We start from the raw sequence: 22,931 nt of genomic DNA on the forward strand, positions 1-22,931 counted from the left end.
GTGACTTGGTCGGAGTTAAGGAAGCACATCCTTTTTGCTATGGGCAAAAGGAAATAAAAACAATTTTATCAGCTGGATTAATCCGTCCCCTTTGCTTTCCTCAGAAACCTCAGCATATGGTCCCTGGGGCCAGCAGCACTGGTGTAACCTGGGAATTGGTTTGAAATGCAAATTGCCGAGCCCCACCCCTGACCCACTGAATCAGGTGGGGCCCAGCCTTCCAGGTGGGATCTGGTGTGCAGAGTTTCTGAGCACCACTGATACACTAGGAAAATTAGCAAATCTTGTTCAAAGCTAATATTAAAAAAAAATGCAAGGGCTTGTACAATTTATCACAAATTTTGAATTAATGAATTTTCAATTAATGAGATTTTGCTCCATAAAATGAGCCAGAATTGGAAGAAAATAGAAAGGAGAACATGGGAGGAAGGGGAGGGGAGGACAGGCAGCGAGCACCGCAGGAATGAAAGCAGTTTGTCAGTTCTGTCCCGGAGAAGGAAGTTGAAATTCAGGCTTGTCCTGCCTCTAGCAGGTTATTCGATCTCCTTTTGGTGAGAAAGGACCTTGAAATGTCAGTGTAACCTCATCTTCCTTTGCTCACAGATCTTGGCAAACATTCTTTCAGGCTCTGATGACAGTAGTTACTTTGAAAATCGAGGGAAAGTCCATGTAATTGCATCTTAGCAGATGACAGACATTTATAAAGGAAATCACTGAAGTGTTACTGTCATTTCTCTAAGATAAAATACTGGAAGGCAAAGGAGGAGGGGAAGAAAACAGGGCTGTGCCTTGATGCTTACTCTCTGTTTATTGAACTACTTCACTCTCCCCAGGGTATTCCGTCTTTGGGCGACCAAAGACAAAGACAAAGACAAAGGTTTTGAGAGGCTGCAGATTGAGGTAAACACAGAGAACTGTGCCTTCAAGTTCACTTGCTGCTTCTTAGGATAACAACCTGTTAAAGGTTATATCATTGGGAAGAATAGCCTCTAGACCTTTCTAAGGCGTGTCATTAGTCACATTTCATGGATTTTTATGAATCCTTCATTCTTGATGGTTTTTTGTATTCCTAGCCTTTCTCAGACCCCTCTAATGGTTAAAAGCTGTGCTCAAGGTAAAGAGGGAAGACGGCTTGGCAGGAGGGACCTCCAGGGCTAGAGGTTGTGTGAGTCTTTCTAGAAAATAATCAACTATACTAATCTAGAGGAAGACTTGGTCTCCAAATTGCAACATTAATGTTTTATTTTGTCATCCCGTGATGTACCCAAAGCAGCTTACGCCAGGGGAAACACTCGTGGGTAAGGGGGCTTACTGTATTCAGTTTTCATCACTTGCGACTGATTTGTTTTAAAAAACCGAGTGATAGGGGTGCTCAGAAAATACGTTCTCAAGTAGACATGGGCTCAGATCCTGAGTCAACCTCTCTGTGACCTTGGGCAAATCACTTAACCTCTCTGAACCTACATGATCTTATCTGTAAAAGGGAGAGTGTTAGGCCTTCTAGGATTATTTTTGAGGATCAAAGATATGACCTATCCTTGAGATATGTTGTGAACCCTGAAACCTGAAGGGACACAGTTTGAGAACTATAGAATGAAGAGAACTAAATAGTGTGAGATAAAGGAGGAATTTATTTAATTAACAAAAATGGGAGAAACATTTTACATTATTAGAATTTGATGGAAATTAAATAAATTCAATGACTTAACATGTCATTGAATTTATTTTTCTTCCAAGGCAAAAATTATTTTGGAGTATTTTGACCTAGCAGTCTCTTCTTGGCCTACTTTGAAATATATAATATTATTCAGGAATCATCCATCTCTTAAGACTTGTTTTTCTGTTGCTCAAAGTAATTATTTCTTCTCATCTCAACATTTTCTCTTTCTTAGCAACATTCTTTGGAGGAACATAATTCATACTTGGAGGGTTTTTTCTTTTCATCCTAATTTACTTTGCATGACCTTTGGGATTTCTGGTCATTTTGAGTATTTGCACTACCTTTAAAAAGCCAACTCTAAAGCACCCTCATAAATGCTTTAGTGGACAATTTATTATTGTTCTATACACAGTGTGACATGTTCTCACGGTAGCTGCATCATCCTTGGTTTGTTGTATTTTATGAAATGTTCTCATAATTCCAGTAAACAAAATAAGACCTACAGGGAAAGGGGGATTGTGGGAGAAAGCATGGCCCTAAGGAAGGATCCAGCTCTTAGTTACTTAAGGGATTGCTCTCAGAATCTACTAAATGAATGAGGCACCGAGAACTGGCAGAAAGAATAACTAACATCCAACTGGGGACACAGATCGAATTAGTTATTCCTGTGTTGAGAGACAAGGCTGCATGGATCTCTCGAAGTCAAGTTGTTTGAATGGGCCTCCATCTCTAAGAGGAGTACCTACTTTGAACAGTTACCACTTACCATCCCTGGGTACTTCAAAAAAAAAAAAAAAAAAAAAAAAAAACAGGAAACCACTTTTTATTTCAAATGTTCAGTCTGATTCCAGTCATGAAAACATCAGAAAAAGCATTGAGTGTTTTGACAAACTGGCACTTTGCTTGTCTGTCTTTGTAAGATGCTGAAGACCAGGCCAAGATGACCCCTTTCTCCGAGTCCCGTACTCCATGAAGGAGGCTGTACCACCTGGGCACCTCTGTGCCGAGAAGAGCAGGTTCTTCTATTCACGCTCTAGGTTTAATTTTCCCTTTTTCTTTTAGAACGTATTGCAATCTAATATACTGTGTGTGCGTGCACACACACACACAGAATTGCTGATGCTGTGAACCTGCCTCAGTAAACTGTAAACTCCACGAGGGTAGGAATCATCCGTTCTGTTCACTGCCATTTTCCCACTGAAACCCGGGCCCTCATTCATTAAATATCAGTTGAAGTGAATGAGTGAATGCACAAATGGTAGGCTATAGTGAGCGATGGTATTAACTTCTCTGAAAATCTGAGAAACTCAGTTGCTGTCTGTCATAGAACATAGATTGCCACTTTTAGCCTCTGGGGCATTTATATGAGGAAACTCATTATAGCCTTTCCTTTCCTTTTGTGTCATAATAAAAATGTAGCCGAGCTACCAGTTGTGGGGGCGTTTGTGTCACTGTTGCAGTTAGGAGGTGAGTAATTCCTGGCAATGTTGGTAACTCAGGGAAATTGTACTGAAACTGTAGCCAGCTAAGAGCGGTCACACTAAAAATTAAAGAATTAAATAGGTCAATGAAATTAGGGGAAAAAATATAATCACGTTCAAAAGATGATCACTTGCTGTCAGAAACAGATCTAATAAAGAGGTAACGAATGGGTTGCAAAAGCCTAAAGCTGACTTCTTATGGATTAAGGAACAGACCCTGCTTGATAGAAGAAATAGAGACCCAGTGAGGGAGGAAAAGACCCCCTGAAACCATCCAGCAGAACCAAATAAAAATAATAAAATAGCATCAACAAAACCCATTTAAGACAAAAGAAGGTGACAGAGAAGAATTAGAATGTATTTAATCCAAGATACAATAACTGTGACAACCTGCAGGAGGTGGCGATGTTGCCTCCAAGCCTGTGAGAATGTCACGTTCTGTGTCCCTGTACTAAACGCCTTCAGGCAACTGCAGTGTTACATTCTAGTGGCTTTTGAGAGTTATGCCTTTTTTTCTTCTTCTTTTGCTGTAAATGCTTCTACTCTTAGATGTTGTACCTTTCCCTTGTCATTTTCTGTTTCCAGACTATTGTGAATTTAGAAACTAGACAATTGATCTTAATTATGTGTAGATTAAGAACAAGCAAGCGCTGAGGGAGGGTCTGAGGATTTTTTTCCAATGGTAGTGGTCTAATGTTCAGACTAGTCTGGACTGGGCGACTTAGTTTTGACTGCCAGGAACTTCTATTTTCTGCTTCTCAACTATATTGTTACCGAATAACTGAGTCACTGGAAGGTGCCATGTCACATGTTTACTTTTGAAAATTATCCTAACAAAAACCTAGGATTTATTATGAATTAATTATGGTAGGATGAAAAGGGTACTAAAACTCCAGAGTGGATCTAGCTCAAGGACACTTACCCCATTAACTCTCACCACATCTCCATCTGCCCAGCTGATCTATTTGCAACCAGAATGCAAGGAATCCTCCCCTTGAGTCACGTTCTGCTCTGGCACAGGGCTCTGCTGGGCTAGGGCGGTTCTGGCTCACTGAGGCTGTGCACGCACGCTTTGGTACTCACAAGGATAGTTGGCTTTTAAGTACAGGTGGATACCTTTTTTTTTTTTTAAATGATAGCAGTGAATTGGTACTTTGGTACTTTTAAATGGAAGATTTGTCTGGGAGACATTCTGGTATCTGCATTTCAGCTATTCTGGTTCAAAATGCAGCTTTGCAAGAGGACTGCCAGAAGTCACTCTTATGAAAATTCTCTCACTGTAGTTATGACTTTCAGGCCCCAGAGCCTTACAATTATGGATCTGGTCTTGCAGTTATATATATCCCATCAACCTGATGATTGCTGTCTTCTAGGAATGGATTAAATCCCATGGATAACTAAAGACAATAAAAAGTCCTCCACTTGGACTTTTTCAGTTTCTATTCCAGTCTCCAGCCCTGTGACCCAGTGCCCTTGATACATTAGAAAGATGCCTCCCGGAGCTCTTACGTGCTTCTGTGGGTTGGACTGGGGAGGCTGTCTGCCTCCACCGGGTGCTTGCCCTTAGAGCAGGAGGTGACGCAGAGGAATGGCCAGGACTTTGATTTGCGTCATCTGATTTGGAATCTGCCCTTTAGAATTAATCTGCCCTTTTGGCAAGCTGCTTGGAGTGCCATTTACTAATGACTCTTCATTGCAAATACTGCAATGAAGTATTGCTTTAAAGACTCTTCCTTTAAAGACTGACTGCTGCTTCTTCTCATAGAGTTCCCTCCTTATGAATCCCTTCAAGACGTACAGAAATAAAGTATAGCCCTTTTAGTCAGCTGTTTAAGGAGATTTGTTGAACATGATCTGTGTGAGGAACTCTGTATCAGATCTGGGAAGCTACAGTCCTGTTAGGGGGCACAGTTAAGAGTGTATGGTTCAGTTACAGGGCCAACCCTCGGCAAAACTGCGTGACCAGTTGATCATGACTTCACTCGTCAGTTCTCTGGAGTCTCCATTAGGTCATGTCAGATGGACAGTGCCGCAGGCTGTGAGTTAAATGTTTAAATCTTACAAGTTTACCAGTGAGGATTGGCCTGATGGAGGTCGGTTTTATGGCGATGAGACTAGAAGAGGTTCTGAAAGGCCAGGAGGGTGAGATGAAGGGAGAAGGGAGATCAGCAGCCGGAGACAAAGCAGGAAGGTGGCGATGAGAATGGTGCATCCTGGGGCCAGCCGAGGCATCAGCACACCATGGGCGCAGTCAGAACCGGGCCACGTGTTTGAGGCTTGATGATGAAAATTGACAGCCATTGACAATTTTGAGCAGAAATGTGTTACAGTGAAACTGAAGGAAGATTCATTTGTTATGTAAAATGAGTGAACTTAAGCCAGCAAAGGGGCTGCTGTCATAATGTAGCCATAGGTTTCCAGGGACCTAGACTAGGATGGAGCTAAGGAGAATGGAGAAAAAATGGAATCATACACAGCATATTTTATTTTTATAACTTGAGAGGCCATATTCTTCAAGTTTAGTAGTAGTTGAGATGTGGGAAGACCCTCCAGATGGAAGCCCCCCTCCCCAGATGGAAGGCAGGTTAAATGAGTGAGAGACGGAGGGGCATTCAGAAAGAGCAGAAAAGATGAGGGAGAATCTGCAACATGACATGAGGACGTGTTGGTAATTCCATAAAATAAATGAAATTTTTGCACAGCTTCCTCAGAATTTGACTTGAAGTAGAAAGAAGATAAGAGAAGCCTTGAATTCATCTGTAGCTTTGAGGAGAGTGTTCTGCTTCCGTGGAGAACTTTTTCCTACTTTATTATCAATGACACACCACCATTCTCTTGATATCCAAACCTGAGTACAAACTGGAAATCTACTTTTTCTCTTTACTCCTTTCCTTAATCTCTATATCTAGTCACCCAAAACTAAATTGTCTTCCTTTTAAAAGTCTACCTTATCCTCACCCTGCCCTCAGCATTCCTAATGCCTCTATCCTTAGCGTACACACTCTCGTATTTCTTTTGCTGGATATTGATAACTGACCATCTCAAGGACATCGGTGGAAGGGGCTAGTGCCTGTCAGAATTCGACATGTCAAAGGATAGTAGAAAGTAGAGAGACATGAAATTTTCATTTATGAGTAAGAAATTTTTTTTGCTGTAACTGTCAAATTAAAATACTGGTCCAACCGTTGCAGCCTGAAAGGAGGTCATTCACTAGAGACTGTTAGAGCTGCCTCTGTTCAAGATCTGATCCAAGTAGGGAATCTGTACATTTTATAAAGAATGAGAAGGGGGTGTCCCAGCTTGAACCAGAGGATGGTGAGAGGGAAAAGTTAAAGCCACACCTTCGATGGCTAGAAGGGGTGCTGCCTGAGCCTTTTATCTCTCAAGGGGGTCATCCCTTTTGGGAGTGAGAGCCAACTGGGCTTCTGAAAACTGGGTCTGGAAAACTTGTGGGAGGGAGGATCCCAGAGTCTTTTCCATTATTAGAATAAAGCACAGAAGACAGAGAGATCCTGGTCTTTCGGAAAACCAGGACAAGAAATCAGTTTTGTTCCTCTATGCATTTTCTTAGTCCATTTCCCTGAAACATAATAGAGAATCTAAAAACGTCTTAAATGTCATAGGATTTGTCAGTTGTATTGTGTCCTTGCAACACAATTTACCTAAAGCCATGTGGCAACCAGAATTGTTTTGAGGTGATCAAATATGCAACTTAATGTAATCAAAATAAGTGCAACATTCTTCATGTGATTCATGTCCTTATATGTATGGTTTAACACAGCCAGTCTGAGTATTATGTTATTTTTGGCTGGTAAGAATATCCATTATATTTTTCAGCTTCTCCTGTTGGCAACGGTTACATCAAGCCTCCAGTCCCACCTGTCTCTGGCACACAGAAGGAGAAAGGGCCACCCACCATGTTACCCATCAGTGTGGACCCAGACAGCAAACCGGGAGAATATGTCCTCAAGAGTTTGTTTGTCAACTTCACCACTCAGGCTGAGCGCAAGATTCGCATCATCATGGCAGAGCCTCTGGTGAGTGTGTGCAGGAAACTGATGGCTTTTTAAATTCATCTTGACACTGAATATAGATTTTACAGCTCTAAGAAAGGGTGGATGGCTTTTCCCCTTATTTCCAAAGGGTTTTTGACACCATGGGCAGTTTTTAAAGATAATAGTTAAGTTTCCTCATTATAGAAAAGAAATCTGAGGATCAAGGACTTTAAAACAATCCTCAGCAAATACAATTTAGCAGTATGCTCCACTGCTGCATTGAGGACTAGTAGGCATTTAACAATAAGAAGTATTAATCATGGAAAAATCATGTTCAGTCTCTGCTGTGACTGCTTTAGTCGAAATCCTTTGTCCAATTTTTTTTCGGTTTAAAACAATATGTATTTATTATCTCACAGTTTCTATAGGTTGGGAGTTCAGGATACAGCTTATTTGGGTCTTCTGCAATCAAGGTATCAGCTAGGGCTGTGGTCACATCTGAGACTCAAGTGGGGAAAAGATTTGCGTCCAAGTTCTTGTGATTGTTAGCAGAATCTAGTTCCTTGATGGTTGATGAGGGACCATCTCAAGATTCTGCTTGTCAGCTAAAGGCTGACCTCAGTCTCTTGTCACATGACTCCCCACTTAGCAGCTTGGAGCGTGGCAGCTTGCTTCTTCAAAACCAACAAGGAATAAAAGTCTTAGCAAGATGGACATTACAGTCTTATGTGGTGTAATTGTGTACACATCATTGTCTACATACCTTATTTTTAAAGTAAATGAGAAAAAATCATCATTCAAGTGGATGCCTGAACTCCCAGTTTGAGAACGAATGGTCTTAGTGACACGTTATCTGAGGAAGTTTTTTGATGAGTTGCTCAGAAATACCACTCTGTTATCTGTTATCTGAAAATTGGAAGATGGGAAAGTCTTGGCTCACCTTACCTTTAGGTTCCTTATTAGGTGGATAGTGCCCTTCACAGTCAGTAAGTCAGTACCTCTCTTTGCAAATGGTTCTGCTGCAGAATAAGACTTGTGCTTCAGCCTTGTGTTAATTACCTGCACAGGGGCTCTAAGGACAGAGTAGAGTGCTGAGACTCAAAAGGACAGGAAGGAAGGAAGTCCAATTGAAGGTTTCAGATTACCTTTTTTCTGACCTTGGCAGGCCACACACAGTAAGAGAAAGGGAAAGGATTCAGGATGGTGCAGCTCTTCCCATAAAGCTAGGCTTTGTACCTCCTGTGAGGGTACTGGGGCAGAAGAGGTCTGAGGTTGGCTTTAAGGCATCATTGCTTAAAATAATTAAATGTAACAGTCAGCCCACAGCACAGAGTGTCTCAAAAAAAGATGTAACTGATGATGTTCAACATCACGTATTAAAAATGACCTTTCTAAGAATCGCAGTTTAAGGTTTGGGAATCAAAATTCAGGAATATTTATTACCTGTGTGGTTACCTGAAAGTTACAAACTTTGAATTTTAAAGTTTTCATTAGATCAGTGGAGGTTAGCTTTCTAACTTCTTATAAAGGAAAATGTTTTCTTGGTTTTACAGTTAAATTGTTTAAATGGAACCTTAGCACTGTCCCTGTTTCCCGTTCACCCATGTTTTTGTGTTTCTATTACTCTTACTAGTAATAAATAGCTAATACTTCTCGAGTACTTATGATGTGCTGGGCACTGTGCTTAGCCTATTATCTCCTTGAATCTTCACAGTGACCTTAGGTCGGTAGCATTTCTATCCCTGTTGACAATGGGAAAAGCTGGCACAGAGAGGGGAGAGTAATCACCCAAGGTCACACAGTGTGGCTGTGGATTCAAGCAGCGTGGCTTCAGAGCCCACCTCTGAACCGTTCTGCACTCTGTTGCCAGTCTTTGCATGGTCATCTTCATGTAAAGATACCTTCTTTAACTTCTTAAAACAAGCCAACACAGGGATCTCCTATAACTTGAGTCCAAAAATCATGTACCCAATTTCCTATTGCCCCAAACAGTGCTGATCTCTGGACCCCTCTGAGCTCCTTGAGAGCTGCTGAGGCAGCCCTGCCCTTCCCCCTGGTGGAGGGTGGGTAGCCACCTGGGCTCCAGAGGTCATAGGGGAGTTGGAGGAGGAGAGAGTGGGAAGGTAGTAAGAGTCATGTCACTCCTGAACAGTGGAAAAGTGGCAAAATGGCTCTGAAATTGTGCACCGTGGTGGATTTTCCTGAGAAGCTGGCAAGTCGTCTGATAGTTGAAAGAGCTGCTTAGGAGGCTCGATCCTGAGCCTTCTGTTTCTCCAAAATAATAGTTTAGATACTGTTATTTAAGAATTTATGAAGTAAAATCATTTGGGTTTAATTTTTTCATCTTCACTCAGCTGGGAATGTGTTTGTGTGACATTTTTCTTCTTGGAGTAAACATTATGTCTGAAAAGCTAGCATGTACCGCAGCATTCTTTTAATTAGAGGTGGACATTTTTGTTCCTTTCAATGAGACAAATGTCCCCAAACAAGGAAAATGGGAAAGAACAAGTGTAAGTTCTCTTCATCAGCAAATCTTCATTGTGTGTCCAGGATGAGAAAGTTTACTAGATGCGGAGGGCCAAATAGATGGACGCTATGTTTTTAGCTGAAGAAATGTGTTCAATCAATTTTTAATATTGTTGCTTTTTATAAAAAGAGACTATTTATTCCCTTCGTATTTTTTGGCAGAGATGTCAGCTTCCTGCCATATCCATTTCTTGTCTGCTGAAAAGTGCTTAGTAATTTTGCCCTTATATTTACTTACTTATGGGACAATAAATGTGAGTACATTCTGTGGCTTGCTACCTGATTCTAATACAAATGTGCCTTTGGCATTTTGTTCTATGGCCAAAACAAGAGGTGTTTTTTTGATTTATGCATAGTACATTTAAAGTGAATTCCAGATAAATGCCCTTACTATTTTCCTTGCTGAAGTTGGCTTTATAAATAAGACATTGAATCCTTTAAAAGCCTGAATTTATGTAGGCTTGTAGCATAGCACAAAATTGTATTCTATTATCTCTGATATAATTAAAACTTGTGTGGTCATAGCAAGGGGAATTTTTTAAAACTTGCAAGAATAGATTTATTATTTATGGGGCTACTCAGGAATCTGTATTTTTCTGTTTTATTTTTAAAAGATTGAATGCTTCAGAATTCCACATCAGTTAGGCTGTGTGGGATCAGTTATATACAATATTAAGGTTGTATTTATGAATTACCAGTATCCAAAAAGCTTACTTAAATAAGGGGAAAAAAGGACAGGAAATAAAAATGTTCTACCAAAATTAGATGTTTCTCTTATTGAACATCTTTCACTGCTTCAGCAGTACTGTTCTTTGTATTCAAAAGATGCCCAGGTCATATTTATTAATATTTATGGATATGTCAATAATTTTATTCTATTTTGGTTGCTTCCTGGGGTCATTTGATAGCATTTGCTCTTGGCCACTCTTCCCACTATTTCACCTTTCCCAAGCAAAGAGTGTTAAACAAGATAAATTGGGTCATCTGTATCTTTTTTATATTTTTATTTCAAAACAAAAAAAAGTACAGAAAATAACGTAATGGATGCTTTCCCTCTTGCCTCCTATTTCTTTCTTCTGGTTTAAATTTTCTTTTCCCCAAAGTATATGTTTTTGTAGTTCTTTAAGTAACAGTCAGTGGCTGGTGAATCACTGTCTTGTTTAAGATGCCTGTATTTTCCCTTTAATTATCAGTGATAGTTCAGCTGGGAATAAAATTCTAGTTTGACATTTATTCCCCCTAGACTTTTGACAACATATTTCACTATGTTGTCTCCAGCATTGCTATTGAAGAGTCTGTGGTTGATTTGTTATTTGTCTATGGATTACTTACTTTTTTCTTGGTTTGTGTGTATGGTTTTTTGCTTTGTCTATAGTGTTCTGCAGTTTCACTATGTTGTGTGTTTAGATGTGGATTTATTTTTATTTTCTTGTTTGAGACCCTTCTGCTTCTGGAATTGAGGGTTTATGTCTTTCATCAGTTCGGGAAAATTCTAAGCCAAATGATTTGAATATTGCCATCTCTCCACTTTTCTTCTTCCCTTTTTCTGGCATTCCTATTAGATGTACAGTAGGCCTTCTCATGCAGTATTGCATATCTTTTTACCCTTCTTTTATTATTTCTACTTTGTCTCTTACTACTGCATTCTGAGTAATCTTCTGAGTTCTATCTTCAGTTCATTAATACTCTCCTGGGCTATGTCTCCTCTGCTGTTTAACACGCCCAGTGAGAATTACAGTTTTGGTGACTTAATTTTTTGTTTTTAGAAGTACTGTTTTAAAATCTGTTTAGGTGGGGGTTTTGTTTAGGTGTATTTTGTTCCTCTCTTAGGTTTACAACTTCATTTTATGTCTTTGATCACATTAAACATACAGTTTTTGCATGTCCTCTTGTAGGTTAGCCCCAGAGTCTTCACTGTCTGGGGCCAAATGTTACATTAATTTCTTGGTTTGGGAATTTCTGCACCTAGAAGGCTGATGTGAATGTAAACTCCAAACTCACAGAAGACTTAAGACTGTGGTTTCAAATTCCTGGGAAGAATTTTGCTGTTGTTCTTGTTTTTATGTAGAACCCAGGTAGGGACCATTGGAATACCTTTTCACCTTCCTGTGCATGTGCATAGATTTGTCCCTAGTCCATTGTTTCATTGTTTAGGTCAGACTTTATGTAGGTGTCTTATTTCCAGTGTTCCACCTGTCAGTGCTCACAGCTTTGTTTCCTGTCCCCCAGTGGACAACAGAAAAGCCTTCAGAATGATGAGACCAGTAGTTCTCCCCCTACGCAGCCACTAATGTGACCTCCTATATTCCTGCTTTTCATTTCCACTTTCCTTTCTTATGAACTCGTTTCTACCTTTTTAAAAATTCGTATACTCCACTCAATATTTCTAAGAGGTTAAAATAAAGCATGTGAAATTTTGAGTTATCTTAGTCCATAACCCTGCCCAAGCCCTCCGCAGAAGTCTTGGTTTGCTTTTCATGCAGATAAGGGCAGGGTGGGTCTTGGCACAGATGTTTGTGTGCAAGCAGAAGTTCCCATGGCAAGGTGGAGTGTCCCCAAGATGAACACGAGGAAGAGTGAGGAGACCCACCAATTCTTCCTTTTCTCATCTTGCCTGAGGAATCTTCCCTAAATACAACCCTCCCTTTCACTCTTATTCCAACCCTTCATTCCTTGATTTGACTACAACCTCTCTTCCTTCCTCCGTGCATCTTTGTGAACCTGTTTCATTTCGGTGCTCGCCTGCCACCTGGTATATAGGCACTGTCCCCTCCTCCTGGAATGCCCCTCATCTCTTCATCCTGCCTATCTTCCAAGGCCCAACTCAAGTACCTCCTCATCTGAAGAGGTTTACTTGATTTCTTCCCTGCTGACTCCACATAATTATGCAGAGGTGGCTATATACACCTGTAAATCTCTATTGGAACCACCATATCATTCTCTCAAACAAACTGTCTTCATTAAATAAGAGCATTAGAATAGAATAGAAAATACCAGAGTACATTATAGGTTTTAAGAGTAGATGTTGTTTTATGAAATTTTCAGTTGTGCCAGACTTTGGTATAAAATGTATATTTTTATGGTGGATAGGGGTGGGAGATACAGATTTTTTTTTTAAGTTAAAGAAACACTTTACTAATCAGTAAGTTCCTTACAGACATTAACTGTGTTTTATTCATCTGCACACACACACACCCCATGTCCACATGTCTGGAAAGTCTCCTTTATGCACAGTAGACAGTGTTTTTTTGATTGAATGAATGAGTATGAAGTGAATGAATGGATAGATGGATGGATGGATGGATGAAAAAATACTAATATAATAGCTTAAAAGGAATGTAGGATCCTGTGTGTTTCTGAGGGTCATCTTGCCAACCTCTAAACTGATAATAATGGATTTTGTTCTGTCCTTTGTACCTCTCAGCAGATGAATGCCCTCCAATCTGCTGAGTACATGGGACGTTAATTCTCAGCCTTCTCCTTGGGGCATCTAAGGATTCCGCATTATTTGTTGATGTGGTCACCTGTTCCCACTTCACCCAAGCAGGATGTGAAGAGAAGAGTCAGGCTGACTCTTAGGGGTCAGACACAGTTGCAGAATATACACTTCCATCATCTGTGAGTGTCTCCATTTATATAGCATCTGTCACTGTAGTCACAGGCAATTACCTTCTCAATAAACTCCTGTCCAAAAAACAAGACTCTCCAGCTTTTCAAAATTTAAGAGCCCCCATAATCTTGACTTTGTAGATTTAACAGACAAGAAGAGATAAAGCTAAAGACAAAACAACTTTTCTTCCCACCTGATCTGGATTTGAATTTGGATTCCACCCCTTTAGAGTTGTGGGGCCTTGGGCCAGCCAGTCAACCTCCCCGTTTTCTCATTTGCAAGAGCCTGGCTCGTGGAGTGAGGGAGAGGATTAGAAACCTGGAAAAAGGAAAAGATCTGCATGACCTCAAAGGAAGACCACACACTTTTCATCTTGTCCTTCAGCAGGGCCTATGACTGAGCAGGAGAGCAGAGCTCGCCTGCCTGTAACATCCTGGCATTTAGATTTTGCTGTGGGGTTGCTTGAGCCTTGATAGCCCCTGCTCACAAAATAGTTAGCAGACGAGGTACAGGCAGGAGCTTTCACATATTAGCCCTGTGTTAAGCTTGGAGTGTACGTGAAGGGAGACTTACTTATAAAGATGCTAACTGGGTGGTACTGGGATGGAGACTTAACAATCGCATAACATGATCTTGTTGGCTTGCTAACATGAGAGACACAATTCAAGGAGTTTGGGTTTTAATATAAGACTAAAAGTAAACTGGAAGTAACACAAAATATTTCCTTGGAGTGCAAGTCATCAAGAATCCAGGGTGCCAGCCTGTGTGGCAGCACCCACCGCAAACCTATAGTGAAGTGTGTCACACCTTGAGACCAAGCCTGTAGGAACAGCAGTCACGGCCAGCTGGCGCAAACACAGGAAGGCTGAGCAATTAGCTCACGACAGCGTCACAGCGCGCTAACATGGTCCTAGGTTCAGGCAGCGTGCCTGCTGACACACCATTGTTCTTGGCCCGCGTCTCAGGCTTCCAGCTGATGCCTCAGGGCTGGCATCAGGACAACTCCCTGGTTAACCCCGAAGTTGAGCGGGACACTGTGCTGAAATAATGACACAAGTGACCTGCCACCAAGAAACTCTGTGTGATGAGTGGCTCTAGTAGCTTTAATGAATTTTATGATGGCACTAAGTAAGCAAAACCATTGGCAAGTGAAATACACACACTCACACACTCAGCTTCCTCTTATGATTTTAGACCAGATCTGATGAGAGGCCGCAGACTAAGGTTGGAATACAGTCTATTTGTAGTTGTAAAGAGCTTTTTTTTTTTTTTGCCTCTGGCCCATATGAAGATTGAACCTTCTGCCGTGAGTTGTCTGCTGATGTCTAGATGCCAGAAAATATCAGATCCTTTGACCAGGAACCTTTTAATATTTAAGGAATTTGTGAATTAGGAAATCCTGCTGCATTAATCGAAGGACAGAACAACTGCCTTTAATTAAGTCTGGATCTTTATATGGCAGATTTTCATGAAACCCATTATGATTAGCCATGCTTTTAACCTGATAGTCATTCAGCAACCTCAGTGGTGGTACTTCAAGGTGATACTGTATCACACCCCGATCTGCAAGTTGGCGCTTTTTCTGCACTGTTGTCTAAGCTAGTCTTCCTCTACCAACCAGATGTTAAGTCTGTCATCTGAAGATGTGTAAACAGCAGAAACGGCATCGTTAATATCTCTCCGCACTGTGGATTCAAGTCCCTTCCCAGAAGGACAACCAGCTAGTGTTTTTAGCCAAACTCCTCTTTAAATAGAGGCTCCTCTTGCTTCAAGGGAACTAATAAGGGACATCTAAAGAGAATAAAAATAACTTCTAGATTTAGTTCTCTGTTGAGGATAGTGACAGAACCCGAGTAATGCCGCCCTGAAAGGAGACTCAGACACTTGAGCTCGGATGAGGAATATTTATACTACACTTGACGAAGTACTGGCTTGTTTTCTAAATTATAAATTTTTCAGAAAAACTTTTAAAATAGCTATTTCTTAGCAAAGCAGCTCCACCTAGTAACACTTACTTAATCTAGTCAGACTCTCACCAGAAATCTAAAAGCTCACCCTAACCCAGAAACAAAATCGTGTTAGTAGCTAAAACGAGATAATTGTTGAAAGGCTGCTGAAAAAGGCAGTCTTCCCAGTGAACTCACAAACTCACTTTTTCCTGTATACTGTTCAACTTGGAGTTTGTTTTCCTTATCATGAATATTCTTGGATTCATATAGATGAAAAGCAGTTATTTTGTGGCTGTTAAATGGGGTTTTTTTCCAACCATGAAATGAAGTTGAATGCACCATGGTAGTAAAAGTTCAATTGAACCGTATAGAAAATAAACCATGTGAAAAGTATCATGAAGGTAAAAAAACAAACAAACAACAAAAACCAAAGGGCTTTTTACTTCAACTTAATAGTATCCAACTCAATTCATCCATGGGTGAGACCATAATTTTTATGCCCAGCAACTGGGAGAAGATTACCAAAGTTTCTTTTTGAGAATACAAAACCAGGGAGGTTATTCCTCGAGTCATTTTCAGTCTAGTTTTTTTTTTTTTTTCTGATTATGTGCTTTTTAATATTTATAGAGACATCATTTTTAACAGAAAAGATCATTTGAAAATACATCATCATTTTTACAGTGACAGAAAATGCCAATAAAAGTAGGTTTGGTAATGTGACATAGTAACAAGAACCAAGGCCCAGCCCTCTGCTGTCATAGAACGTCGCTGTTTTCACACAGCATTGTGCCTTGTGACATTCCTGCAAGTCATTAATGCGACTCTAGGCAGCAGCAGTCTTGACTGTAGCACTGGAGTCATTTTGACTGGCTGAAATTCCACAGGTCGTGCTCACGGCCCGCTGGGTGGATGTCCCACTCCACCACCCGTGGCCTCAGTCAACTATGGAGCTATGTGTAGATTAATTCCCATTTTCTAGACTCTTACATCAATGGAAGCCACACAACAGGTACTCTTTTGTGTCTAGTTTGTTTCACTCAGCATAATATATTTGGGCTGTACCCATTTTTATTATTAGTAATTCATTCATCTTTATGGCTGAATAGAGTTCCATTTAATGTATATACCACAGTGTGTTTATTTAGTCACCTTCGGATGGCCTTTGGGTCAAAAAACAGTGTTTGAGTATAATTTTAACCAGCATAAGTCTTGGTTTCCACAGATCGTGCCAGCAAAATACCATGTAATCCAAAAACAGATGAGTGAAGGTGGCACCGTACGTTTCTTGGTAGCTGCTATAGTTTGAAAAAAAAAAAAAAAAGCCTGTGGGAGCTGCTCTTTTGTTCAATTGAAATGAAGATTAACCTTTTAGCCGAATTTAATTGAAGTCTCCCCTCCACTATTCAAATAATGGGTTTGTACTTGGGGCTGTTAGCTTTGGCCGGGAAACTGGCTTCTCTGAAATGTGCAAAGCCAGCTGTATATAGGACAGATTCTCTCAAGAGTTTTTAGGTTTTTTTTAAAAAGTGCCCAAATAATCTTACAGATTTTTTTCTTCCAGATTTGAAATTACTCGTTTCATATCACAGGGCACTTATGTAGCATCTTACTTGCTAGTAACTTGAACCAATTTGAGAAACTTTTCTATCATTCTCTTGCTCTTGGGATTTTTTTCCCCCAATGTTTTGGGTGAGAATCAGTATATATTGCCTTGTTTAAAGCATTCATTTGGTAACTGAGTAGAATAAAAGGGAAACAGTTCCATCTGTTTCTATAAGCCCCCCTCCTCTGCAGATCTCCAGTGGTTTTTAAGTAGTGTTCTTGCGTTCTTACTAGAAACCTAGTCAGGACGTTATGAAGTCACGTTCATTTTTATCTGTGGACAGACTGAGGCACAGTGATCCCTGCAGGCTGTCAAAATGACCGCAGTATGTCTTCAAGATGATTCAGGGTTCCTGACGGCCGCTCATGCAGGGAGAGACTTTTGGGGAGGAGTGGTCAGTATTCAGAACTGTGACCTCTCAGGCTCAATCCTTAACATCTCTTTCCAAAGTTGAGTCAAAGTTGGCACAAATAAGATCTAAAGAAAAATGTCAGACATGAAGATATTTTGAACCCCGTTTTTCTTTGGTTCAGCCTAAGGAGGGTGCCAGCTGCTGTGCTCTGGTAGCTCTGGATGAAGTGCCACTGTGGGCATTTCAACAGGCGAGCCCGTACTCTGTGCTCTGCAGCCGGCAGCTCACTCTTGTCCCCGCCGTGTTCTGGTGAGGAGCAGAGATCCCAGTTGCGGAAGTTCAGTTCTGAAAAGTTGTTGTTAATTACTATAATACATTTGTCTTATAAAATTTCACTGCTAATGATATCAGAATCCTGAGTCAGTGATGCATAACATGTTCCTATAATCAAAAACACTGTAGTTTCAAGACTTGAGAAGTTTGGTGGTTTTTTTTTTTTTCAAAGTTGGTTATTTATTTTGTAGCATCTGACCATTAACTTAAAAGGTTTCCTCTAAATTACATATTAAGAAATAAAGTCATTGTAATAATGTGAGATTTGTTTTAAGAAAGAGGGACAATTATTCTTTATGTTTTTTCCCCTTACTTTCTTTAATACAGCTTTCTAGTTACACTTGGAAGTTTCCAGGAAGCTAAAATTAAAGCTTGCTTTAACATTAGTGGGAGCGTGTGTTGCCCCCAGAAAGAGGTGGAATTAAGTTTCAGCTCCTGAGCATTATGAAGGAGGTTACACATTTTAATCCTATCTAACTTGAATAATAATGTTATGAAAAGGAATTTAAATAGTAGTAATGATTTATCAATGATTGGGTTATCGGTGTCATTCACCTTCCAGTTCAATGAGGGAGGTTGGCATTATATATCCTTATGTCACCTAAAAGTGAACTGAAGCTTAGAGAGGTTAAGTAGGATCCAATAAGGGACATAGGAGTCAAAGTCACATCTCTCAGATCCCACAGCTGAACTACTGTGTCCAACTATTATCTAATAATTAAAAGACATTAAAATAGCACCTTCATCAGCAAGGTTGGTGACATATTTAACAAATCGGATAAGCTCATGTTAACTCTAGTGACATTGCTGGGTGCCGCATTCATTGAAATCTCTCTGAGGGCAGTAATCATTGGGATCATTTGAGATTAGTGAAGTCCAGCCTATGGGGAGCGCACTGGGGATATTTTTAGGCCACTAAAAACTCAGAAGTAGAAAGTGATTTATTAAATGAGCCCCTTGTATCCCACAAATAAAACACCTTTTGATACACAGGACTTTCCCTGGACCTGCCAAACTGCCGAGTCCTGTCGTGTATGGCCGTCTCTACTCTTATGGATGACAGAGAGGCCCAGTGAGAAGAGATTATGAAGTGAAAATGTAGCTGGTATGCGCTGAAATTGTTTGGAAATTGAGGTCGACGTCAGTGGCCTTTTTCTGGGCACAAAGAGCTTTTAGTGTTTGTATTTTCCTAAGGGAGGGAGGGAGAGTTTGGAACGTCCCAAGGTGTGAGAAGCACAAACAGGGACCTTTCTCTTTTCCTGTGGAAACACTTGAAACCCCTACAGGTTTCTTCCCGACAGGAGAAAATCCCTGTTGAATGGGTTGGGACAGCAGTGCTCTTTGATTCAGGGGAAGCAAACTCAAAGAACAGCCCACAGTGTGGGCTGAGAAGGTCAGCTTGCTTCCCACACCGCAGGCAGGGTGTTAGCCACCCAGATCCTGCCTGCAAATGGGGGAGACGGACGGTGGGCTCCTTCTGCAACTCCATTTGGCCAAGATCAAGTTGGATCAGTGCTCTTGAAATCAGTTTTAAGTGACTTACTCTATCCTGAAAAGTGAGACATGATAAAAACAAATGTTTTTAATGATGAGAGAAGTGATATATCATGGTTCTCAGACTGTTTTTAGTTTTTGTTTGTTTTTATGGAGAATTTCAAACATATACTAAAGTGGGAAGACTGGGTGATGAACACTTTCATCATGTTCAGCAGTTATCAACTCATGGCCAGTTTGTTACAAACGCCCTCTCCCCAATATCATTGGAAACAAGTGCTAGAAACCATATCATTTCATCTCTAAATGTTTCAGTATGTATCTCTAAAAGATGAAGATTCTTTTTTTTTAATTTAAAAAAATTTAAAATTTTTTGGTTGTATAATCAGTTTGCAATGTTGTATCAATTTCTGGTGTACAGCATAATGTTTTAGTGATACATATATATATGTATATTCTTTTTCATACCTTTTTCATTATAGGTTACTACAAGATATTGAATAGAGTTCCCCGTGCTGTACAGTATGAACTTAGTGTTTATCTATTTTATATACAGTAGTTAGTATCTACAAATCTCAAACTCCCAATTTATCCCTTCCCTCCCGGTAACCACAGTTTTGTTTTCTATGTCTTTGAGTCTGTTTCTATTCTGTAAATAAGTTCATTTGTGTCTTTTTTAAACAAGACTATTCCCACACCTAAGAAATCAAAATAGTCCTATAACGTCATCTAATGTCTAATAAGTATTCAAATCACCAATGGTCTCATGAATGTCAGACTTTCTCTAAACAGATTATGTGAATCAGGATTCAGGTAAGATCCACAAGGTGCAGTAGCCTTAAAAAAATCAGTAGGATCCACCTCAACTTCTCTTTTTTTTTCCTCCTTGGAGCTTATTTACTGAAGGAACATCTTTCTTTTCAGTTTTCTTCAGTCTGGGTCTTACTGGTTGCATCCCTGTGGCTTCGGTGTAACATATTCCTCTTACTCCTGCCTCATTCCTGTATATCCTGAAAATTGGAAATGACATCTTAAGGCTTGGCTAGATTCAGGTTTTGTTTGTTTGTTTGTTTTTGTCAAGACTGTTTCATACTGTTTTCTTCCACCAGGAGGGACTGAACGTCTATTTTGTCCTCTTTGTGCTATTAGCAACCTCTGGTATTCAGTGCCAAGTCTCCTGATGTTTTTGGTTTGCCCATCTCTTCTGTTCACTGTAACCTGGTGAGCTGGAGCTTCTGGTCGAGTCACAGGTGAAGGTCTCCCAGCTTTGGACCACTAAGAATTTTCAGGGATCCATCACCCCAAAGTTTTGTTTTTTTTAAATAATTTTTGAAAAACAAACATAACATTCAATTTGATTAAAGAACCTTTAGTAAGTAAGTAAATTTGTACTAAAACATAGAACAAAGACATTTAAAGTATACACAGCACACTGTTCTTATTGGACAAATGAGGCCATTATTTTCAGGCTCCTCCATCACAGGCTGTTTCTACTTGTTCTTTAAGTACCCATTGTTTATTCTGTGTCCATTTCATTTTACTGCTCATTTAATGCTCTTTGAGAACCATGATGTCTTGAATGCACAGACCTTGGATTCTTGCAGACCTTAGATTCTGTGCGCCAATCTTTCCAGGAGAACCTCAAGCAGAACCACGCCTCTACAGTTCTTTTCTCAGGTGGGCACGAGCCTTGTTCGTCTTTGCCCTGCGCTCAGATGGCTCTTCTGAGCTCCAGCAAGTTTGTCTCTCCTCTTCCATTCTCCCTCCCTCCCACCCGTCCTTCCTTCCTTTTCTCTTTACTTTTTAGCCAGTGTGATAACTCTCTTCCCCAGGTCTACTCTTTAGCCTCCTGACACTGATGAAATCTATGTGGATGCAAAGATAATCTTGGGAATGTTAAAATGTGAACTTGATTCTCTGTGCCCAAAGCTGTTTTTCCAAATGCAGAGGGATTTATTCAGTTAGTAAAGCCTGATAATAAGTTTCAATTCTGTACTAGGAGTGTGGGGAGACAGACCAGTTACAACACAGTGGAAATGCTGACAAGAATAGATGCAAACAAAGTGCCATGTGACAACAGACAGATGACTCTGCCTGGGAAAAGTGGGGACTGGCTTAATCTTGGAAGTGACAGTGAAACTAAGCCTTCAAAGAATATGATTAAGACAGCATATTTGTGTAAAAATAGTTCAGGAGAACTTACTGTAAAGTTATGTTGTTTTATCAAGGCAGGGACCTCAAGTAATTGGCTGATGGATTTGACTTTTGAGTACAGCAACAACTTACTGTATCAACTTCACCTGCTTGAGAAAGTGAGACTTGCAGTAGGTTATTTTCTTCATATGCGTGCAAATGTGTGTAAGCATAAAATACCACAATTATCAGCATTCCCACCCAATTAGTAGTGGGAAAAAATGACTTTTAGGCATGGGTTGTTCCAGGACATGGGTGGACACAGTCATCTTGCTTCCCCCACTGTGACAGGATCCCATCTTTTAGGATGAAAGAAGGATTGCAGGTTCCCAAGGTCTGAACTGCTGAGTGTTTGCCCGGGTGTACAGATCAGCACCAGTACCAGCCAGTATCTTCGGACTGAATACATTACAGTCTCCCGTATAGATTATCCTCATTTTCCTAATGTATATAAAACAAGTATTGTTGCTATTATAGTACAAAGCCATTTAAAAGTATCGTTGAAGTCATGGTATTAGCTATGTTGTAATGTACGGTTTTAAATGACAGATACTTAAGAATTCGTTGTTCTCTTTATCTTAGATGAATTTGCATTTTGAAGCTGTGTATTTGCAAATGAGACAGAGCAGTTAATTGATATGGTTCTTGGTAAAGCTTCAGATACCCGGACTGAGCCCATCTCTTGAAGAATAAAGACTCTGTGGGGTGGGGGTGGGGCTCACATCAGGTTTGCAGTATCTTTTCCATGGAGGAGAAGATTGGAGAAGTGAGGCGGGGAAAGGATCTACGTGATCAGCAAAGTGTAAATGGAATCTTTCTAGGACATCTACATTGGCTAAAGTAAAACATTATTTTTTTGATACATAACTTTTGCATGGTTTTTAATCCTAAATCAAATTTGGGCCAGTATTAACTTCCATACCAAAAAGAAAAAGATGCAGGTAAGGATAAATAGCTATAAAATGCCTTCCTGAAAGGTCAGTTAAGGCTTCCTAATGGAAACAAAGACATAACAATTAGGAAAATTTATCTCTGTATACCTTTGTCACTACCCACATTAGTTTTGCAGCTTTGGATGTGTTGAAAGTCAAAATAACATGCTCAAAATTCACCAGTTACACCTAGTAAGTATATGATTGGTAGGTGGTCCCTCAATGCCAGTCTAATAATTAGGCCTTACTTTGTTTCTAAATCTAGGGACTTGGAATAGTGTATTGCTTTCAACTTTTTATTATCTGTCAAGTCGCAACATAGGTACTAAAATTTTTCAAACCTATTCCCTAGTTTTTATTATGTGGTTTCCATTGAAAACACGGGACCACTTACAGCAAAAGATTTTTAATGTCTTAGTCAAAGAGATATATGTTAGGATGAATAGCAAGACTCTTGGTGGTAATGATCAAACACTATACTTTAAGGTTTGGATAATGAGAAAGAGTTTCTCACTCTTTTGAAAACTGGCATCTCTTCTTCCTATAAAGGGAGAAACAGCTGCCAAAAATTGAAACAATAATGGGATTTCTTTTGTAATATTTAAGAGCCTCTAGTAATTTTTCTGGTATATATTCTTTTTCTTTCTAGGAAAAGCCATTGACAAAATCTCTGCAACGTGGAGAAGACCCTCAGTTTGATCAAGTACGTAATATATCGTGTATGTTACATACTGGTTCTTAACCTATTTCAGGGCATACAAAAGGCAAGGGCTGAATGCTCACAATGGTGTGTTGATGAACTT

At 40.0% G+C, this 22,931-nt stretch overlaps 1 protein-coding gene across 7 annotated transcripts in view; it reads left to right on the top strand.

The window, feature by feature from the left end:
* Window positions 1–22,931, top strand: part of FRY (FRY microtubule binding protein) — a 361,526-nt gene that overhangs the window by 186,434 nt on the left and 152,161 nt on the right. For all 7 annotated transcript variants that reach the window (XM_074378020.1, XM_045514136.2, XM_074378016.1 and 4 more), the window contains 2 exons: window positions 6,979–7,178; window positions 22,778–22,831. In XM_074378020.1, the coding sequence (XP_074234121.1) occupies window positions 7,059–7,178; window positions 22,778–22,831 (174 nt within the window). In that variant the 5' untranslated portion in view covers window positions 6,979–7,058. The remainder of the gene's footprint in view (window positions 1–6,978; window positions 7,179–22,777; window positions 22,832–22,931) is intronic.

The sequence above is a fragment of the Camelus bactrianus genome, chromosome 14 (genome assembly GCF_048773025.1).
Source record: "Camelus bactrianus isolate YW-2024 breed Bactrian camel chromosome 14, ASM4877302v1, whole genome shotgun sequence".
NCBI classification, from domain to species: domain Eukaryota; kingdom Metazoa; phylum Chordata; class Mammalia; order Artiodactyla; family Camelidae; genus Camelus; species Camelus bactrianus.